The 18,986-nt window shown below is 37.3% G+C and overlaps 1 protein-coding gene across 2 annotated transcripts in view; it reads left to right on the plus strand.

Moving 5' to 3' along the window:
- Window positions 1-16,590, plus strand: part of BMP5 (bone morphogenetic protein 5) — a 57,531-nt gene extending 40,941 nt beyond the window's left edge. The window contains exons 4-7 of one of the 2 annotated variants that reach the window (XM_014869475.2): window positions 441-638; window positions 8,443-8,519; window positions 10,344-10,454; window positions 14,097-16,590. In XM_014869475.2, the coding sequence (XP_014724961.1) occupies window positions 441-638; window positions 8,443-8,519; window positions 10,344-10,454; window positions 14,097-14,246 (536 nt within the window). In that variant the 3' untranslated portion in view covers window positions 14,247-16,590. The remainder of the gene's footprint in view (window positions 1-440; window positions 639-8,442; window positions 8,520-10,343; window positions 10,455-14,096) is intronic. The other variant, XM_014869477.2, reaches the window with a different exon arrangement.
- Window positions 16,591-18,986: the final 2,396 nt, after the last annotated feature.

Consider the following 18,986-nt stretch of genomic DNA (forward strand, 5'->3'; position numbering starts at 1 on the left):
CACTTCTATTTGCTACTGGTTTGCTTTGGGGATATAAGGTTCCAGGTCCCACTGAAACAATGCAAAATTAGAAGACGGCATTACATTATCCTTTCTATAGAAAATAGACTTTAATGGGGCTCATTTATTTTTCAATTCTATAGATATATGCATGAGACTGAATTAAAGTGCTTCTGTAATAAATAAGATATATAGCACAGAGAGACTACAATTTTGTGCAATAACAAATTGTACCAGTAAAGCTGTTGAAGCTTTTGCAAATTGTTGAGCTTTATGTTTTTTTAAATTTTGTTCAACAAAATGTGGATAGGATTCCCAATCATGTGAATTCAGGATTGCAGCAAATTCCTTGCTATGATTCAATCAGCAGCTGAACTCCTGCTGTGGCTTTGGGAGGGACAGAAGTTCACTTTTTAACTCGCAATTTCCATTGCTTTTAGGTCGAAGTATCAATGTTAAATCTGCTGGCCTGGTTGGAAGACATGGGCCTCAGTCAAAGCAACCATTCATGGTTGCATTTTTCAAGGCAAGTGAAGTGCTCTTCCGTTCTGTCCGAGCAGCCAACAATAAAAGGAAAAACCAGAACCGCAACAAATCCAGTAGTCAACAGGAGTCCTCTAGGATGCCAAGCGTTGGGGGTAAGATGGAGACATGATTTACTGGTCTTTTTATAGGAGGTATGGACACCTGCCCAAATGCAGCACAGTCACAACAGCTCAAAAAGATGGTGCTCATTGGTTGAACTGCCAGACACAGTGTTCCCACTCCTCTTTTGCTTTGTCGGCTCTAGGCATGATCTGCCTTCTGTAAGTCAGATCAATTACATGTATCTTGGGCCCCAGGAGGGTGAAATGACCAAGTAGTTTAAGAAAGGCTGTGTCTGAGCTTGAAACTAAGCCTATGCAGTATGCAACTGGATGATATCTTTGTTATGCATAAGTAAAAAATAGAGGTAAAGAAAAGGATTGCACCCCTACTACTTGTCTAGGAAGCCTCAGCAAAACTGCCTCTCAGTTGAAGAAGGCAAGATGTAACGCAAAATCTCAGTACTTAGCCAATCTGAAAAAATTATAAACTCTTTAGGAGTTCAGACCAGCTGACAATTAATGATGTAAATATAAAATATATCCCTCTATGGAGTGAATTTGGTCCCTTACCTGAAAGGTACTGACAATAATGCACATGAAAATATTCTTAATAATTTTAGGGCCTGGAATAAATTTTGATCTAGTTTTTCCTGAAACAATCCTTTCAGATGAAGGCACAAAGTCAGTTTCTAAATATGCTCACTTTTGAACAAACACTTCTACTTTTTGGGAAAAAGGCATGAAAGTGTTACTTTCTAGAAGCATGGCAGATTTAATAAGAGCATATCAAAACATTAATATAAGTGCTATTCTTAAATCCCACAGATGTCTACAAGTAAGCAAATCTGTATTTTGTGGAAGGAATTTAGCCTCAGTGTGGGCCTCACCTATTTGAGGAGAAATGTTATGAGCAATATGCATTATTTATATCTATCTCAGAACCTTGACAGTGGCAGGGTAGAGACTACTCTAATGCAATGCAAAAGCCTTTCCCAGATCTTTCACAGAAGGATAATTTTACCATAACAACCAAAAATTACTGCTGAGTTGCTAAAGAATTATTGAAATAATTTTTCAAATTCCCTGGAAAGTCTGCTAATTTTGACAATCACATTATTTTGGGTGAAGGGATAATTGCCTAAGTGCATGGTACATAAAAGATACCTAAATATAAATATTACACTTTCATATTGAATCCTATGTATCTAGTGCATGAAAAAATGAGAATTGAACAGATTCCTTGAGCCTTGTTGATTACAGCAGGAAAGCTGAACACAAGCTCCTTGCTGGTTTAACCTGGGAAAAACACAACCTTATCACATGCTGGCAAGTTGCATTGACATAAGAATTACCTCAAGGAGAGCTGTCTGTAAGTCTCAAAATACTTTTCCACTTTGTCTGTGCATCCAGTTGTGAGCCATATTGGTTGTAAACCAAGAAAAATCAGAACATCTTTAGTGAAATGTGCATTATGAAAACAAATTTTCTCCTAATCTCTTTAAGGTTTACATAAGCAAAGAGTACATCATAATATAGGTTGATCCATGGCAGATCTCTTTCAAAAGAGATTGCAGCTCAAGAAAACCATTCTGTTAAAACAAGATCAGGTTAAGAAGCAATTGCACATGCAATTGCATCAAAATCAGAAGCATTGACCATTGTCTGGAGAGGGAGGCAGCAAGATATAGGCAGGCTGGAAAAGATGGGAAAGCTGAAAGTAGGTAAGTGGCCACAGCTTCACATAGCAACATTCTCTATGGCAAAACTGCCTGGAGGTGTAGCTCCTGCACTGTGGCAAACCACATTCCATGCTCCTGTCTTGCAGTTTTCCTCAACAATCCCCATGTCACAAATAAACAAACTTCTTTTATTTGGGTGCCATTATTGATCACTCATTGGACTTATCCCACCATGGGTGATCCAGAACACTTTTAATAACTACTGCAACAATACTCATGAAATGCTGTGGATGAGCATGCTGAAGCCTACAAAGGCAGTGTATGGATTCTATCCAGATGTCACCAATGTGCAAAAAGTCATAGAGAACACATTCTTATTTTTCTGATCTCTGAGTCTTTTCAGAATATAGCCCCTCCATGTGGAGAGCCTGCTGTCAGACGAAAGCTATGCTCTTTTTCTTCTCTTTTCCAGCTCCAGGATCTGGGGGATATACTGCATCCCTTTAGGTTTGTGGAGAATGTTAATTGTCCAAGTTCTCTACAGTTTCAGTAATGAGCAGAACTTCAAAACTATAATTCACATCTTCATATTTAAACACAAAAGTTTTTGGGAAAAAAAACCAAAGAATTTTGCCCATCATCTTTCCCATGGAAGACTTTCAATAGACTATATTCAATCCTCATTCACTCCTTGATGAAAGACACTTGACATAGTAACGGGCAAGGAAAATTGTATGATGTAGGTCTTTTGTTTCTAAGTTTCTTCCATAATCTTGTATCTATAGCATCTAAAACAGACACTATGAAAAGTGAAAAATGCTCACTCACAGCCACAGACTCAGATAGGTATGTTGTCATTCATATATGACTTTTGATATTTCTCTCTCTATACATCAGTCTCAACTTTACCACAATCGTGTATACACTTCCTCCTTTCTTCTTTCTTCTTCACTTTCTTCTCCTTTTTTCCCCTTTTCTTTCTCTTTTTTTTTATTCCTGTTTCCCTTTGCTCTTGCCTTTTGTATTCTGCCTTCTTCTTTTTCCCTTCTTATTTTTTAAGTCCATGGATTTTAGCAATTAGCTTTTCTGTGTTCTCAGCATGTCAAAAAGGAAAGCTCCACTGGACAACTCAGCTCTTCCCTTCCAAAGGACATTTTTTAAATTATTCATGAAATTTCATGAAATCATAGAATGGTTTAGGTTGGAAGAAACCTGGTCTAGTGCAAAATAGAGGGGAGTCCCTGCTCCTGGCAGGGGAGTTGGAAGTAGATGATCTTTAAGGTCACTTTCAACTAACATTCTGTGATTCTGTCATACACACAATCACAATATGAAGAAAATAAAATCCTATGTATCTATTATTATAACACCTGGGAAGCTGTTGACAGACTCGGGGTCATCATCCCTCTGTTGCTAAGAACTTCAAGAGAAGATGACGTCAGTTCAGTGTAAAGACAGAATTAAGCTTAAATTCAGCCTCTACCTGCCTGCTATGCACAGAGGATTAAACGCATTTTAATTTACCCAGTTTTATTTTTGTTAAACTGTAGGTAGAAAAAAAAAATTAAAACCCCCAAACCAAACAAAAACCAGACAGGTTTCTTAAAAAGTATATCACATAACTCTCCCCTAAAGAGAAGCTGGCTTAATTTTAATTTTTTTAGCATTGTCTAAAAAGAGGTACAGTGTAACTGGGCACTAGAGAATATCCACATTTAAATACTGAATAGTGACTTACACGAGGAAACTAAAAACAAAGCTACATCATTTTTGTTCATATGGGGATAAAACCAGAAAACAATACTTAAGACTACATTTTGTGCATGCTATTGATTGGTGTTACACTAAATGATTCAAATTATAGTATTTTGTAATAGTATGTGTAAGCATGTTTTTATGTCTTTATTTCCCCTGGAAAAAAAGAAATCACATGAAATTTATTATGTATATTTTATTGACCTCCTTCCACAGTTCTTTCTGCTAGGTAGGGGTTTAGATTCCAACTGCAGTCCCTGAATTGCTGAGGAACAATGTTTTCTCAATCACAATAGCCTATGGTTTTGATTCTTGGCAGAACAAGCATATGGGCCTTGAAGCTGCAGTGTGTGAAATTGAATCCTTAGCACCAGATCTTATTATAAATATCACATTTGATACTTACATAAAATGTTATATTGCACACATTTGTCTTACATGAAAGATAGAATTCAAGAAAGGAATTCAGACTTTACTGAGTCTCACTTTCTTCATAGATAGTTAGGTGGCTTATAGTCTGTACACACTGGCCATTTTATCAGGTGTTCTGGTGTGACCACACATCATTTGAACCTATGTTCAAATAGCTCAGAATATCACAACAACGATGACATGTGTGCAGTGACTTACATATGTATTATTCAGATTTTTGCTTTTAACTGTAGGAACTTCTGCTACATCCTGGCCGTAAAACTTCTTTATATGTTCTTGAATATTAAAATGTCACTGCAGAGATAGATGGCAAAAACACAATCTTCAGCTTTTGTTTGTTTGCCTGCTTGGGTGCTATTAAAAACCATATGGTGACTTTCCTGACTTTCTCATGTGTATCTTTTCCACATTTATCAGTGACAGTTTTTTTGCAAAGTGATTTTATACTATATGCATGTGTTTTAAATTCCCTCTAATAGCTGAGACACAAAAGCTGAATATTCAACTCCTATGAGCACTGGTGTTAGTGAAAATGAATGTATGGATCCTGGTGAAGAGTGATCAGTGAAACCAGCTCAATTTTTTTAAAGTTCCTTTGTTTTCAGCTACTTTCACTGTACTTCTAGGGTGTGTGCAAAACCCATTAGATTATTACAGACAACTCAGCACAAGGTATGACTCAGGGATTTGGTTGTACTGAAGACATATTGATTTTTGAAAAATTGTGATGTCTTAGGGCATCCTGCCTTGCTTCCAGTTGTTACTCCAAAAAGACATAGATATTCCATGAGATATGAGTGCATATTTTGACCTTGCATGCCCTGGGACAACTGGGAGTATCTAAGCAACACATAACCAGCTGTATGTGGAGAACCTTTAATGACCGTCATTGTAGGGCTAGGAAAACACCATAGGAAAGAACACAGTGTTTATCTTTAAAAACTATGAGGATTTGAGGTATCATAGCTTAGAAAGCCTAGCTTAACATCCCTGATTCTTATTTAATATTGCAAATGGACATATCATTACTTTGGGACAGCTTTTGAGTTTTGGGAGTCATACGGGGCCCATGTGTATTTAATAGAAAGTAGGTACACAGCCTGTTTGAAAAATAAAGAAGCCTATTCAAAGAGCATGTTACCAATAAGAGAAAAAAATCGTCTGTGTATTTTGAATGATGTATTGTCGAGTCTCTTCTGGATCTGGTACAGTCCAACTTTTTATTGGTAATTTGGATGATGGAGTACTTCTAGATTTCACATCCTCTGTGAACTTCCAGAGAACACATTCTGTACTATTGTCCAAGAAACTAAACAGGATGTTAATTAGGGACCTCCCTAGTAAGCAGCTGCCAGGTGGACTTTGTACCACTGATCCCAACTGTTTGGGCTCAGCAGCCTAGATAAATTTCCATTATATCCTTACCTATCAAAGCACTCAAACCTATCAAAGTTATTGATTGGTTTGACCAATTTGACTCAAGGAATACTATGGGAGACCATATCCAAAACCTTTCTAAATGCAAAGGGGATCAACAACCAGAGCTCTTCAAAAGCCCACAAAGCTAGTCAGATCATCACAGAAAACAGTCAGGTTGGTTAGGCACAGTTTGAACTAGCAAAATCATGTTAACTGTTCCCAAAACACCTTCTTGTTCTTTGTGTGCCTGGACAGTTTCCATGAGAATTTGTTCCAAAGACTTCCCAGAAACCGAGGTTAAGCTGAGTGGCCTTCTTGAAGATGGGTGTGACATTTTCCATTTTGAATCATCGGAAATGTCTTTCAGTGTATGAATGCTCAAAAAGGGCAGGAAGTGACTTTGCAGTGTTGGTCAGCTCACTCCCCACTCTGAAATTCATCTCTTCTGCTCACATGCACTCATGTATCTTCAAGCAGCTTAACTGATTCCTAACTCTATCTCTCTTACTGTGGGTAGAGCTTCAGCCACTAGAGTCAGGGACTTGGGAGCCCTGAGGGTAAATCTTGCCAGTAAAAAATAAGACAAAGAAGTGATTGACTACATTGACCTGTTCTGAGTCCTTGTCGCTAGGTCCTTTGCTCTACTGAACAACAAAGTTGTATTTTTCTTATATTTTCTTTTTGCTATGAATGTAAATGTAAAAGTGCTTCTTGTTGACCTCCACAACCTTCACATTTCAACTGCATCTGAGCTTTAGATGTCCTAACATCCATCTCTACATACCCAGCAAATATGTTTATACTATTTCGGTGTGTTTCATACCAATTACAAATTACTTTTGCTTCCTATTTGAATTTGAGTTCAGTTAAGATTTTCCTAGACAACCACAGAGGATTTGTGCCATATTTGCTTGACTTTCATCAGGTTTCTGTGCTATTGCTGATGTCATCCCTCAGAACCTTAACTCTACCATGGTTGCTGCAGCCCCATCATGCTGCAATTCTCACCAACATCCTCATCCCCAATCTGTTCTTTATTCATTCATTTGTATAACTACAACAGACTCCTAAGGCTGACGAGGCAGGAATATATTAAAAAAAGTTTGGAAGCTGATTACTTGACTGTGTGGTTTTACTGCAAAACTACTATTCTGGGTTATACTAGAAAACAAGCATGAAATAACTATTTAACTTTATTTTATACTGTGTTTGGTTGTGGCCATCACATCTTTTGAAAGACACAGAGAAGCTGAAGAGAGTCCAGAGAAGCAATGGTAGCAGAGGTCAGGATGGCTGACAAGAAGTACTTGACAAATTTGCAGAAAAAAACTCCTCTAGACAATATATATGGAAGAGTTTTCTGCAAGGATGGTGAAGAACTACCCAGATTAGTTCACAGACTGTAGAAGTTCCTTTGATATTATGTGAAAAAGGAGTTTCTCTCTGAATCTCAATTATCCTGAATTTTTTCAGAGACCTCCCCATTCAGTCTCAAGTCTTATAATGCTAAAAAAGAAATGTGCCTAAAAAAAATCTTTTTCTGAAACAGAACTATTTGTTTCTTTTTCCATGTCTTCCTTGATAGGGTTTTGTGGAGTTTTGTTTGTTTGTTTGTTTGTTTGTTTTTTCCTGTTGTTGTTGTGATTTTTTTTTTTTTTTGGTGAACTGTTGTTTTTCCCAGAGTGGTTATTTTGGTTCAAAAAAGTCACCTTCAGTATTCTTGAATTGGAAACAGAGGAGACAGTCTGTGCTCCCTGCTCTGTCACATGCCTCATTTATGGCATCGCATGAACAGCTCTATTAACCAGTTTTGGGGGCTAATGTGATGAAGGCAGGACCCTGTTCCCTTCCTTTCCTGTTACTTAGGAGCAGTAAGGAACAAGCACTAGAATTCCTCCAGGAGTAAGGTTGTCATGGAGAAGCATGTATGGAAGGTTTTTGGTGTCCTTCTATCCCGACACATCCCTGACAGTGAGCTTTCAGTCGTTTAAAACACACCTGTTTGTCTACTTGTTTACATTAGTATTAGCAACTAAAGATGAAGTGGTGAATATTTCCAGAATATATGGTAAAAAGTGGGAAGTATAATATGTGCCACTATGTGTTTAACTAATAGACTTTTGGAAATTCCCTTGTTTCAGGACATTTTTTATTGTTGCTAATTTGGTTTTTGAATTGGGCTACTTTCTTTACCTGGCAATTAAGACCCTCCCAATCTATAGATGATTTCCCCATATTTTGGATCAGGCTCTCACTTGTCCTCTTTGATTACCTGTGTGGATATTATCCAGAGGTGTTACCCAGCTAACCAGCAAATAGATATCTTGTAGACCTGTTTCCCCTAATGCTGTATGCATTATTTTGCCAGTGTACAGGAATTGTATCAGTCTGACTTTGCTGGTTCTGTATTTCCGGGTTTACGTTGCCTTTACAACTAACCCTAGGAATATAAATGACAGTATGGTTTTCCTTTCTTTTGTACAGCTTGATAAGGATCTCAAAAATAGCTAAAGCATGTCAGTTTTAGCAATGCTTCCAAATAATTTATTAATGTTATTTACTTCCTGTAGATTATAACACGAGTGAGCAAAAGCAAGCATGTAAGAAACATGAACTTTATGTGAGTTTCCGAGACTTAGGATGGCAGGTAAGATTATAAATGCTCTTTCCTAACATTTCAAACTGGGACATCTATTTTAAAGTCCCCCATTATTTTCACACTGTTTTCTTCATGGAAATTGGTATTACAATGATGAGAGACAAATTCTTTAAATGCATTTTGTAACACATCCCTATCAGTATTGCTATCACTATAACTTTACCTTTTTTAGCTCTTCTCTCAAAGATATTGCATACACTAGCAATGTATGGATTCATTCACATAAAGATAAATTTTAACTACTGCTCAAGAGATGAGTGAATCTGCAGTGGATGAAACCAAAATCCCCACACTAAGTAATGAAATGTTTAAAATTTTCACTAGTTTAGATTTGTTCAGTGCTGTCTGCTGAAGGTCATAGAGATTTCACTGGGGTAGGGTCCTTAGGGAAATAAATCTTGGATCACTGCTCAGTGATCTTTATGATACCACAGCTAATTTTATGTAATTTCTGAGGAAAACTCATCCTGCCATACACTAACAAAAAAATAATGTACTTACAGTAAAAGGTCATGAAGTCAGAGGCAGGGCATTATGGGAAAAGAAAATAGAGAACAGTCTAGGGTTTTTTCCAGAAAGCAAGGAACTGTCTATAAAGAAAGAACAAGAAAGCCTTCAGCAACCTATAACTATTGCATATGTAGGTAAGAACTCAGGGATGGTTGCCTGTCCATTTCACATTTCTCTGAATTATTTTAAAACGACTCTCCAGGAGCAGAACAAGTCTATGAGGAGAAAAAGTATGTTATCTCTTTAGTGACAGCTCGCCCTTTATGTATCTAGCTCAGATTCTCATATGGCCTCATTATCCTGTCTGATATTTTGCAGTATATTTATCCCCACAGCAGCCTGAAGAAGTAGGCAGAGGCTGTTTTCCCAAGTCTGCACAGCATAATTACCCTGTCCAGGGCCACAGAGCAGGCTTGTGGTATTGAACTCAGACCACTGAACAAGTGAGCCATTGTTTCTTGATTACAGGGTTTTTTTTCAGATATCCACAGTTTTTCTTGGGTTTTTTTTTGGACAGTAAATTCTGGTATGCTCCAAGATGTGCTAGTCTCTCAGATCAGCGGCATAGTGGCCATGGTAGTCAAACAAGAAAGAAAATCTATTTTTAACACAAAAACTACTATAAGAATTAGAAGTTTCATCTGGAAACCCAGAGCTACACTGTAAAATATTTGATCAGTGAAACACGGAGTCAAATAAGGTACAAAAAAAAGTTACAAATCCCAAGAAGTAGCTACTTAATCCTCTCTGCCCTTCCTGCAGCACCTCCATTACCTGGCAGAGGAGGAATCCAGTAAACTAAACACACAGCTTTCATTAACATTTTTAAATATTTTCCCTCATGTGGTCTTTTGCCCATGCTGTGTTGCTTGAAATACTGAAAATGTATGATTCATTGGCATGCCAACAGGTAATCACTATCAATGCTCAGTCTCATGCAATAATACAGTTTATACTATTGAGTATGCTGAAGGAAGAGAATGCATTTTAATTACCTTTGTTGCACCAAGAAACGCTCAAGATTTTTAGTCTGCAAGAAAAAGAATTCTGCATATATATTTTATTTTTAATCTCCCTTATAGCCTCATTAGTTGGTATTCAGTACAGATTTTTAAGTTTGATTAATTTTCATCTCAATTTTGCATGAACAAAGCAAGCACTTCTTTTTTTTTAAAACCCCCATTCATTTCACATGCCACCTTCTGATGTTCATTTTGTCATTGAGCATGTCTTAGTTTGATATAGTTATAAATTCCCTGAATGAGAAAATGCAATTAATGAATTTATTTGGTCTTGTTTTAGGATTGGATTATTGCACCGGAGGGCTACGCTGCGTTTTACTGTGATGGAGAGTGTTCTTTCCCCCTCAATGCCCACATGAACGCGACAAACCATGCCATTGTTCAGACTCTGGTATGCCTCTGACTCTGTCATAGCTGCCTGTGCTGCAGTTGTTTGTGTCTTTGCTCAGACTCTTCTGTTTACTACTACTGAATTTTGATTATTTCTGGGTAAATCGTAACTAATTTCAAAACATGCTTTAGTGATTTTGTTGGAGAGAGGATGAACTGCTCAGAGGGGCCTGTGTGGTAGGTTTCACCTCCATTTCAAATGCAAGAGCACATGAGAAGACTGTGCTATATTACTGGAGAATTGTGTAGACAGGAACCAAAGGGGCCCCCTGGTCTGGCTTCCAAGAGTTTTTGCAGCTTATTGAAGCTCAATGTTAACATCTACATGTTATACCTTCCAGAAATGATGACACTTGGCCACTCTGTGGACCTCTGTTGTCAACTGTTGGCAGAGATTCTTACACTGTAATTTAATGTGAAGCTTTGCAAACAGATGCATTTGCATGTAAGAAATTGTGTTCAGTCATGCCTGGCTTACAAATGCAATTCAAAAATAAGTGTGTTTGGATCTGTTACTCTGCCTGGTACATGTAAAAGGGGATTTGCAGCCAGCTTTCTGCCTCTGCTAATTCTTATGTTAGTCCTGTGCCTCAGCTGGAGCAGCCAAAAAGATGATCTTAGTTGAGGCAGCTGGCTAGGCCTCCTCTACCCCAGCAGCGTTCAGAAATCATGACCTTTAGACTATGACTAAATGAAATGCCGTGAGGCCAGAGTCTGGTCAGTCTGGTCAAAAACTGAATTTTCACCTGTGCCAGCTGGATAACTGGCTCTGAATAGCACTGGTATTAGCAGAATGATTGAGAAGGAGAGGAATGAGAGATAATACACAAGGAGGCAGTCACAGTACGAAATGAGAACAGGAAAGGGTTGTCATCCCCAGTTAGTTTCTGGAAAGGTCTAGGCACTCAACTGAGATTAGAGGAACATGGATTTAAGGTTCCATTTGATTTAAACTGATAATGGTAAGGTATCCTGACCATCAGATTATGCTGATGAGCCTGTCTAAGAATAATGATATTTTTCTTCTATTTTCACATTAAAATCTGAGCCTGAAAAACCCTTCCCTCTTGAGAAATGAGTGGAGTTACTACCTGGGATGCCGGCCCAAACACACCCCCTCAAATTTAAACCCCCACACCAAAAAACAACCCCAAAGCAAGCAAGCAAACCAACAAAAATAAAATTTTATTTCTTTCTTACAGAAAAGGAGTTCTGTTTGTGAAAATTGCCAAGTATTTCTATGAGAGGGACATTTTCAAAAACTCAGCATGTGCTGAGACCTTTTCCTTTCCATTCAGTTTTTCATTAACTTACCTTCTCCAAGTCCAGTCACCAATGCAACATTCTTCCTCTATACTAGGATTCTAGTCAGGAAGATTTACAGAAAAAGGGAAAATGTCAGAGGCTGAAAATAAGTAGAAGCGTGTTAAGGAGTTCAGGTGAAAGGGAACAGAAAATGCCAGTTGGCAAGGAATATAGCAATGCTCATAGAAGACAATGAAGAACAGCATATCTGCAGTCCTGAGCTGAAAAGAAGTAGGTCAGCAAAGCAACAGTTCAGTATTATGCAAACGTTGTCCAGAAAAGTTGCCAATATCACTGAGATCCCCAGGTTAGAGTTCCCTCTTGCAATTATGGACTGTTAAATAAGAGTTGGCTCAGTGCTACTTTCTCTTGTGTGTTTTTCCTGTCCAGAAATGGTTGTTTTCCCATTGTTAAGAAATGTGTGTAGTTTGTCCTATTTTTTAAATTGGATACTTAATTTTTCCTCTTTTTATGGCCATTTTGGAATTGTGTGTCTCCCTTTGCATGTACTGTACATGCATTCAATGCAGCCAAAAAATCATGAGGCCAATTAAATTTTAGCTGTACATAAATTAGATGAGATAACAGTAGTTGAATGCTTTCTGGTTTAAATTATACAAAATTCAGATTTACACAAGGTGTGCATATGGGGATGGCTTGGGAAGCAATTATTCATACGCTCCACCCTAATCCAAATGCAGTCACCTCCTGGCCATACTGATTACACCATTCTGAAAAAGCCTGCTCTTTGGGTTGGGAAGCGATTGTTCCTTGGTACCCCTCCAAACTTTGCTGATTCTCTTTTATTTTCTTTTTAAGAAGAATAGGAGAAATACGGGCCAGTACCTCACTCTCTCTCTCTCTCTTGTTTTTCTGCAACTGAGCTCAGGCAAACAGACAATAAAGATGCATACAAATAATAGACAGGGTGCATTTAATGAGCAGTATAAACTTTCTTCTCACCTCCTGCATCATCCTCAGAACAGGCACAAGGGTAGCATTGATTTCCTGGTCATGCAAGGTAGTGGGTCCTCAGGTTGGCTTCCACTGAATTTGGGGTAAACATCTGACAAGGCTGTGAACATCACTTCCATGGGGGTACTGTGGGGCCACAGATCTTCCATCGGGGTGGCAGGGGCTGGATTTATGATTGAACAGGATTTATGACTGAACAAACATCTTTCCAGGTCAGGCACAATCATTTTTTTCTCCAATGCTTTGCCATTCATTTGTTAAATAGTTTTTAAATATGTGTCTAAACTGTTACAAAACAGCTACTTCAGCATTTATTATTCACATTTCAAAAGACCTTCTCATGGTAACTGTTATGTAAAAATCGTTTCCTGATAGACTGTTCTCTGTTGTCTGGCAGAGGCTCTGGGTTTATATCATTGCAAGGCAGATGGCTCTAACAGATTTACAAAGACTTAACACACAAACAAAACCTATTACTGCTGAAGTCTTCATCCATGCCTTAATAATCTCCTGCCCTCTCTATTACAACTCCCTCTTCTCTGGCCTCCCCAGCTTCCAAGTCTTCAGCATGTGTAGAATATTACATCCAACCGTCTTTCAAGTACAAAGAACTTGTATTTCCCCCATTTAATTTCCACTAGGTCTTGCTTGTTCTGGGACACTTTTCAAAACTCTTTTCTTTTGCTTTAACCTTTCATTGATGTATTTCAGCCTGGTGAACATAAAGACTTCTCTGCCTCAGTCTCTGCCCCAAATATTCTGTCCAGCTGGCACCCACCTTATGAACTGATTTTTATTTCAATGGAAGTAGAATTGGATCTCATGATACCTAGATAAGACCTTAAAATACTGTATGAAACCCCACACCTTACCATTCCACAGGCTGAAAATAGTTTTGTTATGAGGCTTTGCCTGCACAATCTTTGCTGTCTGCAATAGATTTTCCTCCACACTGAGCCCCCAACACAGGAAAGCATTTTAGCACATGCTGGGGTCCTGGTGAGACCTGGGGACTGAGCCTTTGCTCCATGTTATGCCCTGACCTCAGCAAAGATGGTAAGGACAATATGCTTAAATGTTTTCCTGAGCAGCTGCCTAACTCCAATTCTCTAAATTTCATCTGAAAACCAACTTTCTGTCTTGGCCGCTTCTCATTTATCTCTCCATCTGCTTTTATTGTATAACTCTGCCCGTGCAATTGAAATCAGAAAAATGTGCTGGAGGTAAGCTGTACTTTAAAGTTGCTAACCGAGGAAAATTTGTGACCACAGCCGTTGCTGAATTGCAAAGACATGTTTTACACTGACATTGTCCTTGCACCTCTCTGTTTGATATATGAGCTATGTATTTATCTGTCTTTCAGGTTCACTTGATGTTCCCTGATCATGTACCAAAGCCATGCTGTGCACCAACAAAACTGAATGCAATCTCCGTGCTCTACTTTGATGACAGCTCCAATGTTATTTTAAAAAAATACAGGAATATGGTGGTACGTTCATGTGGCTGCCACTAAAAAAAAAAAAATAATCTAAAGCAGAGGGTTTTATTCAAAATTGTAATAAAGTCAAGATATGAGCATTGCTGATGAAAAGGCAGGGCTAAATTTATTCCATTTCATGTCATCTCTCATTTAATTGTACAGTATAATGTACATAGTAGCATTTATTTATTTAAAAGTATATAGTTTCTTTTGTATGAGCAAAATTTCAGAATCGTTTATTTAATGGGTCACCTCACTATGCAGTAGAAGTTCACAAATTAATTTTTCAATTGACCATACTGAAATCTGCTTCATCCCATTTCAATATTGTAAAGTAAAGTCTTTTTTTATAGAATTTTTTAAACTAGAAACTCCAGAACTTCCATAACTGCTTTGCATTGTTAGAGGAAATAAAATGCATTTGGTTATATCATGCCAATGAAAACTGTGGCAAGATATTTATTTAGAAAAAGGCACAGGAAGAAAAAAAAACTAAACAAAACTGCTCAGCTAAACATATTTTTTCTTTTAGAAGTTCTGCTCCATTAGAAAAAGTGAAATGTTGAACAGTGCTTAAGTAAATAAATAGCAGATAAAAAATAGAAGTGAAAAAATTGCACATAATTGTTATAACTATTTTCTTTAACATGATGAGTGTAACTGGAGGAGTATGTTACTTTTTGGCTTGGACCTGCAGAGTTTGCAAAAGGCTCCAGGCTTCACAAATTCCATGTAGACAGACTCTTGCCTCTATCTATGACTTTCCAAGTTAACACTAAAGATTGAACTACAACATTCTTATCTCCAATCGTACCAGTCTATTATCTATGACACTGCTCTGACAGGTATTTTTATAATAATGTAAAACAAGCCAAAATCAAACAATAAACCTCACACAAGCCTTCCCATTACATACACAAGTTACTATATACACGAAGTATACACAATACAGGGTATGGAGGGGCTTTGCTTTATTTAGCTCCCACTTCTGGAGGTGTTTTATGAGTGTGCAAGGAAAGGGACAGGGGGTGCAGCAGTTGTCACTTGTTTAATCAAAAGTTTTATCCCTGGTGGTGGCTGTTTTCAGGAAAAGACAAAAAACACCTTTCATAAGAAGATGTTGAGTAATGCAGCCTACTTGCAGTCCCATCTGCTTTTCTATCAGGCGGGGATTGGTTTAAATAATGAGACTTAATATGGGATACTTTTCCTTTTATTTAGCATTAACTATTGTAACTTTAATAGTTCTTAAATCCATATAAATAACTTTTGAATCCCACTAAATTTTGGCCTCAAGTTAAATCTTTTGGCTGTGAATTACACAACCAACAACAAATTACCATTCCCATCACCACTACACACAAGTTTGGGTTAATTACACTTAATGTCTTTGGGCACCCCTTTGTTTTAGTGTTATGAAAATGGGGAATTAGAAATGTTTGTCTATTACATGGCTAATTATAGCATATGCTTTTATCATGAACTGCCTTCATTAAAAATGCTTCCTTTAAACCATTCTCAAAGAGCTGCTAAAAATGGATAGGATTTATAAGTTTCTTCTTAGACAGTCTATTCATGTAAACTCTGAGTTCTCTGGTTATTTAAAACATATCTCAGAAAACTCAGATGATTGCAGACTGATAAAATCAGCATGTGTGTGATTGTGTGTATGCATGTAAATAGGGATCTGTCATTTTTGCAGAAACTAATTTATTTTATCTTCCTATTGAAGTAATACATAAATCCTTTCTATGCATACACTTAATTAAAAAAAATTAGCAGTTCTGATTTCAGCCTTGGGAGCTCTTTCCCCTTAATATACACTCCCATCTGTATTTTATGCTGACATTACCTACATATCTACATTTAGTTGCAGTTCATGAACAAGAATGTATAGGAAAAAAGGTCTGCATCTGAATCACCATTTTAGAAAAATTAAACTCCTTTGTTGACTTCAAAAAATTACTGTTTTTTTGTACAAATTGGGTGGATATGCTTTTTTGAACTCAATTTATTCGAAATGGAATTTGATGGATAGTAAATTTTGGGTACATTAAGTAATATATTTTTAAATAATGGTGTACCATTTTGAGACTGAGAAGCTGAAGATTATTGTTATATTATTCTTTAAAATATACTGTTGGAATATATTTCTATATTTTGAGACATAATAAACCTGTAATAATGTTTTCCTCTGCTGTGACTTTGCTTCTTAGACCCATGACAAAATGACACTGACTTGATGTTTCCTTTTAAAGGGAAAAGCAGGACATCATCAATGGTTACAGATAGATTTTGTTATAGTTAATTTTTAGTAGACATTTTGCAAAATTGCTTTTATTTTGCTACTTCTTAAACAGCAGATGGTGAACCATCTACATTACTAATAAAAATCATACCTTCAAATCCAAGTGCTAGTACTCTATTCAAAATGCACTAGAAAGGAGGAATGTTTTTTAAAATGTCTTATAAATCCATAACTGGTCATTCTGTTTGCAATAAAGGATAGTGGCACCAAATTTCTTCATGCTTTGGAGAAGAAAATGTAGGCATGTTTTCATGCAAACCTGTTGAGATAAGCTCTTCTTCAGTAGCACCAACTAATGCAAGACTTTTTGGTTTTTTCCTTCATCCTATCAAACACCTGTTATTTTATATATATTTATGCATAATATATACACACATAGTCAATGCAATGTGTACATAATGATATGAAAATTTACCCTTATCCCTATATCCATTTCTCTGGTTGTGAAGACTATTCCATTATCATTTAGGAAACAAGAGCTTTGTTCTTTACCAAGTTGTTTAAGGTTTTGACATCCTCAAGGGCTGAAAGCCCCAAGAAACCCAGAATTAATATTACAAAGCTGTCTGGTAGCTGACAACATAGCAATAAGTCGGATCAGTGCAAAACCCAGCTGGAGGGATCTCGGGGAGCCACTGGTGTCGATGTCTTCAAACAAAACTATGACCATACTTTGTTCCACTGTGCCTCTGCCTGAAAGGCTGCTCGTCCTTAACAGTGCCATGGCTCCTCCTTCTGCACAGGCCTGTTTAGATAAACATGCATTGGTGTGAGTGATTAGGTAGGCAGTGAAAACGAAGCCACACGAGGAGCTTGGCCATTTTCAAGAATAAGAAACCAGGCCTTTCTTGCTGTAGATGAGGGTGCAGCTGTTTGTTTTGCATACTGGGATGTATAAAACCATAAAAAAATGCTTAGTATTTACATTATGATGTGAGTCAGTTGTCAGACCATTTGAGGCCTCATTTTGGTAAATGGTAGATCCATGAGTGGTGTGAGTTACACCTATGCTGGAGACACTTTAAGGGAGACTCTCTTAGGGACAACATTGAAAAGTTGCTTTTTTGGATTGCAATTCACCTATTTCTCTCCAAAGACTACAGAGTAGATTTAGGACAGTGACTCTGGCTAGACCTTGTTTGAGCAACTGTAGCCAGTGACAATCGCTGACACCTTAAAAATAACATCACACTGTTGAAAAAGTTTTACTCAGATGTTTATTTCATATGTGAAGCTTTGAGAAACCTTCTGTTCTCATAATGAGATATCAACTCTTGCTTTGGAACATAAGTTTCTCTACCTTTACTGGGGAAAGGTTTGATAGCAGATGGTACTTCTGTTTTGTTTTGGTTGATTGTTGTTTTTTGGGCCTTTTTGTCAATTCCTCATTTGGAAAAGTTTCATGATAAATTGAATTTGAGTCAAAGATTGTTAAAAATTGGCTTAGGCTTGTACTCATAAGACTCTGAATTGTTTCAGCAATAACAAAAAATTCTAATTACCAGGAAAATTGCCTTAAAATTATGTTATTTTGAATTGTTTCAGCAATAACAAAAAATTCTAATTACCAGGAAAATTGCCTTAAAATTATGTTATTTGCAGTCTCTACTGGTTTTTTTGCTCACACATTCAGCTGTGCAGAGGGAGAATTTGACATGTGGTGCCTGAATGACAAACCAGCCACATGTGAATTATACGGCATTATCTTTTACTATCTCATCTGAAGTCACAGAACTTGCAAAATGTGATTTACAATGTGTTACTGAATTCTTACTCACAGAGCTTGAGCAAGAGCTTGATTAAAAACAAAAGAAAACTAAACTAAAAAATGCAACAAAAAACAGTGAGAGGACGTTTTCTTGCCATCTTAATTCAAATAAATCAGCACCAAACGTGGTATACGAGGGGTCATGAATCTCATGTGAATTAAATGGGCCTTTTGTATTCTGTTTTCCACATTTACAACACATGACACAGACACTTCTCCCAACTGCTCTATTTCCAGCTAAATGCTTTCTGTTCTCTTCCTGTATATTTTTGCTTCCAATAGGCACCACCTATTATTCTTATTAATATGAATGAATATTTTCATTGCTTTAGCAGATGTTAATGCTTTACAATAGAAGTATATGTTATTAGTATTGCTAAGCTTTACATGTACAGAAAAGTGGAGACAGTTGACAAAGAGAAGAGCAGATGAGAGGCAGTATAGGGAGAACAATTAGGCCTTCAGTGTCCCAGTGCTCTAAACCCTGTTGCACTTTTGGGGAGTGATGAATACACTTGGCATTTCTGTCCATGCAGCTCATAACTTTAAGGAAAGATAGGCAGTCTTAGGGGTTACCCAGACCTATGCTTTACATTTACAAAATATTTCTCTATTTTCATGTTTTTTTGTGTGCAGAATGTAGACCACACCTCTCCAATGTGGGAGTGGTTGTATTTGAAAGCTACTTCTAGGGACC

Source organism: Sturnus vulgaris, chromosome 3 (assembly GCF_052056855.1).
Source record: "Sturnus vulgaris isolate bStuVul1 chromosome 3, bStuVul1.hap1, whole genome shotgun sequence".
NCBI classification, from domain to species: Eukaryota; Metazoa; Chordata; class Aves; order Passeriformes; family Sturnidae; genus Sturnus; species Sturnus vulgaris.